Source organism: Squalius cephalus, assembly GCF_949319135.1.
Source record: "Squalius cephalus genome assembly, chromosome: 15".
Classification (NCBI taxonomy): Eukaryota; Metazoa; Chordata; class Actinopteri; order Cypriniformes; family Leuciscidae; genus Squalius; species Squalius cephalus.
In genome coordinates, this window is record NC_137136.1 from 24,668,189 (window position 1) to 24,674,180 (window position 5,992).

Genomic DNA, 5,992 nt, shown 5'->3' on the forward strand with positions numbered 1-5,992 from the left:
ATCAGATGTTCAAACGTTTTTAAGAAAACTACAAATATTTTTACTGGAAAAGGTTTACTGACATCAAAACGTTTTTACATTACTTAAAACATGTTATGATAATTATCTGACATCATATATTGATTTAAAATAAGAAATATGTGTTCCAGAAATGTATCAGGTGACTAATGATCAACAAGGAAATTCTGTCTAAAAATATTTTCCTTCCAGAAACAAGCATGAAAGAATCTCAAAAAAAAAAAAAAAAGAAGAAAAAAAAAAAAAAAAAAAGAGAGGCTGGACCAGCAAGAGCATATAAATGATGGTTTGGTTAGCTGTCTTCTTCAAGGAACATCCACTCAAGCTTAAGGTAACGACATCTATTAACAATACTCTACATCATGAATAAATACTCTTAAATATTTTCATTTATCAATTAGTTTATTCTTTTTTTGTAGATACTTTAAAAATTGTAATAATTTAATAATAATAATTTATTATGTCTTAAACTATTGTCATCTGCATATTGCTAAAACATTCTTAAAGAATTCACTGTTTAATAACTCAACACTTGTGTTTGGTTTGATCTAGATTCTCAGAGAGCAGTGAACAACGAAGCATTCCAAAATGCTGCATTATTTTGTGGTACTCTCTTGCCTTTATGCCATGAGCATGACCATGCGTGAGTATCACTAACTCAAGTTTTTTTAAAGTCAGAATTTCAATACATAAATCAGTCTTGACTAATTGAATATGCATCAAGTGTTAGTCATTAGAGGACATTTTAAAAGTAGAATTGCCAGGGTTTGACCTGTGTATAACTAAAAAAGACAAAATAAAGGTCCAATAAAAAAGGGTTTTAATCATAATTGAAAAAAACATTGATTTTAGAGACCAATAGCTGTTAATTACTTTTCCAGCTTTACCTGATTATTACTCGTACTCCCCTGCTGTCGGGGACGGCAGTGGAACTGAATTTACCACTTCACAAGAGGGTCGCATCACTGGAATCAGAGTTTATGAATATCCCTACTATGGATACTACTACAACAACTACCTCAATGGGTAAGTTTCCCCAAGCACTGCTAGATATTTACACATTTATACAACATTTTATCAATTCCAAAAAAACCTGATCTGTCATAATTGTGTTAAAAATGTTACCTGCACGTAAATCCATTTTGCAACAAATTATACACTTCATATACAATCTGTTTTCTTTTAATTGTTTACTCTGTATTGCTTTTGTGTTAGTTATATGGTATTTTGGTGTGAATTATTTTAACAATAATGACACATTCCCTATCTGTTTAGGCTCCAGTTGCAGTATGATGGTAACTGGACAGAACTGGTTGGTACGAATGGTTTTGGCAATGAAAGGACGATGACACTCTTCGACAACGAATATTTCGTTCAGGTCTCTGGAAAGTATTACTCTGGTTACATCACTGAGCTTATGTTTGTCACCAATGAGGGGCGCTCTTTCAAAGTGGGGCAGCCTAGTGGACTTTCATTTAACCTCTACCCGACCCATGATGGAAGTGCACTGCGCTTCCTCAGCGGTCGACATACTGGATTTGCCCTTACCTCCATTGGGGCTCACTGGGCTGTGTTGTACAACAATTCCACATCATAAAGTCAGAAATATCTCACTGGCTAAGAATTATGTGTTTATGTGAGGAAAATGCCAGTTAAAAAGTAACTTTCTAAGTAAAAATTAATGTACTAACTACTAAAATCAACACTAAGGAGACTGGTGTAAACTTATTTTATTCTTAATCATGCTTTAAGTGCTTCTTTACACAACAATTCCTAAAGCCTATCAATGATTCTATTAAAGTTGATTTTTATTAAAACTTATTAAAGCACATGATATATTTTTTTCCATTGTATGAAGATCACAATAAAATGTACTTATTAAAATGTTTACAATGCCTTTATCATTTGTTTTCTACTTTCATATGCCTTTTATGTATAAACTTTATCATTTACCTATGACTCAGACTTTCAATCAAACTTTACAAATTCATGTAAAAATGAATGCTGTCAAAATTAATGCGTAAATGCATGCGATTAGTTTTTTTCAGTTCAACACAATTAATTCAGCATCTGTTTTTTTCATATATGATCACGCTCTTATTCATGCAAATGCTTTTAAACTATTCAAGCATGACAAGGCACAAAAGAGAACACAGTTCAGTACTGGTATGTGAATCTCCTATCATGTGTGACACACACATGACTTCTGCGCACAGAAAGCCCCTTCAGACAGCGCCGGCCTCACTGAGTTCTCTTTCGAACTTGAATGGACAAAAACAAAAAAGTATGTCAAAATGCCCGTTTTCTCGAGTATCCCCGCAAGCACAGTCTCAAATGAGTTTAATAAAGTCTTAAACAGACTCTCCCATGTGAAGGCCTTTTTACGAGGTGGCTAATTCGCATGAATTCATACGACCTCACTCGTACGAATTTGTACGATTTTTGCTAAATCGTACATATTTTACGAGTTGCCCAATTTGTATGAATTCGAACGAATGACCTACCCCTGACCCCGCCCCTAAACCTAACCGTCACTGGGGTTTAGACAAATTGTACAAATTCATAAGAATCTGTCATTCTTAAATTTGCATTTAGCCAAGGCTGCAAAGCCGACTCAGTGTTATAAATATGTTAGACCTATCACTTCTGCCACTAAAGATTGCTTTATTAATAATCTTCCTAATCAGTTTCATCATCTCAGCATCTCAGATAGCTTAGAAGAACTAGATATTACAACAGAAACGTTTAACTCTCTCTTTTCCAGCACTTTAGACACAGTTGCTCCGTTGCGCTTAAAGAAGATTAAAGAAAATAGTCCAACGCCGTGGTACAACGAGCACACTCGGGCCCTTAAGAGAGCAGCTAGAAAAATGGAGCGCAACTGGAAGAAAACAAAACTAGAGGTATTTCGCATTTCATGGAAGGAGAGCTCTATTGCTTACAGAGAGGCTTTAAAAGCTGCTAGATCTGCTTATTTTTCAACCCTATTAGAAGAAAATAAACATAATCCTAGGTATTTATTTGAAACGGTGGCTAAACTAACGAAAAATAAAGCTTCAAGCCCAGAAGTTTCCAAGCAACACAGCAGTAATGACTTTATGAACTTCTTCAATTATAAGATTGATAATATCAGGGACAAAATTATAACTATGCAACCGTCTACTACTGTATCGCATCAGGCAGTGCATTGTAGTCTCCCTGAGGAAAAATTTGATTCAATCGTTGCTATAGGAGAGGAAGAATTTACTAAACTCATTAAATCATCTAAATCTACAACATGTATGTTAGACCCTATACCGACAAAGCTACTGAAAGAAATACTTCCAGAGGTCATAGATCCTCTTCTTAATATCATTAATTCGTCTTTGTCTCTAGGATACGTACCAAAAAACTTTAAGCTGGCTATGATTAAACCGCTTGTTAAAAAAACACAACTTGATCCTACAGAATTAGTCAATTACAGGCCGATCTCGAATCTACCTTTTCTGTCAAAGATATTAGAAAAGGCAGTATCCTCACAACTGTGTTCCTTTCTTGAAAGAAATGATATCTGCGAGGATTTCCAGTCAGGATTTAGACCGTACCATAGTACCGAGACAGCTCTCGTTAGAGTCACAAATGATTTGCTCTTATCATCCGATCGTGGTTGTATCTCTCTATTAGTGTTACTCGATCTTAGTGCTGCATTTGACACCATTGACCACAACGTTCTTTTAAATAGATTAGAACATTATGTTGGCATTACGGGAATTGCACTAGCATGGTTTAAATCATACTTATCTGACCGTTATCAGTTTGTAGCAGTAAATGATGAGATGTCTCATCGATCACAAGTTCAGTATGGCGTACCACAAGGCTCAGTACTAGGACCGTTGCTGTTCACTCTGTACATGCTACCCTTAGGAGATATCATTAGGAAACATGGCATTAGCTTTCACTGTTATGCCGATGATACTCAGCTCTATATTTCTTCAAAACCTAACGAAACTTATCAATTCACAAAATTAACGGAATGCATAGCGGATATAAAAAATTGGATGACTTGTAATTTCCTACTTCTAAATTCTGAAAAAACAGAGTTTCTAATTATTGGACAAAAAACTTCCTCACGTAATAATCTAGAATACTGTCTAACACTCGATGGCTGCTCTGTTAAGTCTTCGTCGTCGGTTAGGAACCTGGGTGTGCTCTTTGATACCAATCTTTCATTTGAAAGTCACGTGTCTAGTATCTGTAAAACTGCATTTTTCCATCTTAAAAATATATCTAAATTACGCCATATGCTCTCATTGACAAATGCGGAACAATTAGTTCATGCGTTCATGACCTCAAGGCTAGATTATTGTAATGCTCTACTGGGTGGTTGTCCTTAATAAACAAACAAACTACAGCTGGTTCAAAACGCAGCAGCTCGAGTTCTTACCAGAACCAGGAAGTATGATCATATTAGCCCGGTTCTGTCAAAACTGCATTGGCTCCCTATTAAACATCGCATCAATTTTAAAATATTGCTGATCACTTACAAAGCACTAAATGGTTTAGCTCCGCAGTACTTGAGCGAGCTCTTAACGCATTATAGTCCGTCACGTCTATTGCGATCTCAAAATTCCGGCCAGTTGATAATACCTAGAATATCAAAATCGACTGCTGGCGGTAGATCCTTTTCCTATTTAGCACCAAAACTCTGGAACAGTCTTCCTACCATTGTCCGGGAAGCAGACACACTCTGTCAGTTCAAAGCCAGATTAAAGACACATCTCTTTGACCTAGCTTTCACATAATACATTATAGACTTGTATAATTTAATGTTAGGCTGCATAGATTAGGTCAGCCGGAACCGGGAACACTTCCCAAAAATCCTGATGTACTCGTTACATCATGAGAAGAATGGCATCTACGCTAATTTTAGTGTCTGTGTTTATCCCGAGGTTTTCCTGCAGCCTGCCGGATCCAGGCCGTATCCAGATCTGACGAAGGACCTTCACCTGGACCGATGACAACGCAGTGCTGAAGTGCCAACTAGTCTCTCCCTATGGAGGATCCCACTACCACTCTAAGGCGTTGTCGGGAAAATCCGTTTTGCGTTCCTACCCCAAAGCAACAAAATAAAATAAAATTCTTTATCAAAATTTATAGGGAAAGACAAGTACTTTGTTTAGGCTTGGCTTGTAGGGAATTCCAAACCTGCATATATTCAAACGCACATAACTATAGAACTCATTCTAAATGCTCATGTGAACGCCATCAGCGTTTCTCACAGGTTCGTGTTTAAAGTCTGTGTAGAGGGAATGGTGTCGTCTTAGCAGCCCCTAATTTAATAACAAATGATCATTGCGACGGAAGCAAATCAATCAAAACTAACTTTAGATGGAAATAACTTAACTCTGCTGTAAAGCCGAAACAATCTCTGTTACCTTAAATTATACACTTATCTCTGTAAAGCTGCTTTGAAACAATCTACATTGTTAAAAGCGCTATATAAATGAAGATGACTTGACTTGACTTGACTCACTCGTACGAATTTGTACGAATTGGTCGTGAGATGGCGTTGGTGATCCTCAGCAGATCCACAGATCCTCAACAAACCCGTCTCCATACCGGTGTGAAGAATTCAATCTTCAACCAGATGGAACTGGATAAATATTTTGAATGTTCTCATCCAATCTGACTTCTGACCTGTAATGCAGTCTAAATCAAAACTGTTCATTTGTTGTTGGCCACTACCGACTGAGCCTGGTTTCTCCCAAGGTTTTATTTTTCTCCATTCTGTCACCTGATGGTGTTTGGGTTCCATATGCACTGTCACCTCTGACTTGCTTATTTGGGGACACTTAATATTCTACATTATGATCTGTCTGCATTGACACCCATATAAGAGAACTGACCTGAGCTGGACGATGACATCACTGTTTTCTCCAAAGCTGCCATATAGATGAATTACCTAAATTAATCACTTTTTGCAACAGAAATGAAA

General features: G+C 36.7%; 1 protein-coding gene across 1 annotated transcript; it reads left to right on the forward strand.

Moving 5' to 3' along the window:
- Nucleotides 1–269: 269 nt before the first annotated feature.
- Nucleotides 270–1,969, forward strand: LOC307172527 (zymogen granule membrane protein 16-like). Its single transcript, XM_079894956.1, has 4 exons — nucleotides 270–349; nucleotides 571–661; nucleotides 900–1,044; nucleotides 1,294–1,969. Exons 2-4 carry the CDS (start codon nucleotides 607–609, stop codon nucleotides 1,613–1,615), a joined length of 522 nt encoding a protein of 173 aa, XP_079751082.1. The 5' UTR covers nucleotides 270–349; nucleotides 571–606; the 3' UTR covers nucleotides 1,616–1,969.
- The last annotated feature ends 4,023 nt before the right edge of the window (nucleotides 1,970–5,992 follow it).

Excerpts from the sequence above, each read along its gene's own strand:
- LOC307172527 (XM_079894956.1), top strand. The coding sequence starts at position 607 with ATGCTGCATTATTTTGTGGTACTCTCTTGCCTTTATGCCATGAGCATG. Across the intron at positions 662-899 it reads TGCCATGAGCATGACCATGC|CTTTACCTGATTATTACTCG; the intron begins GTGAGTATCACT and ends TTACTTTTCCAG. Across the intron at positions 1,045-1,293 it reads TACAACAACTACCTCAATGG|GCTCCAGTTGCAGTATGATG; the intron begins GTAAGTTTCCCC and ends CTATCTGTTTAG.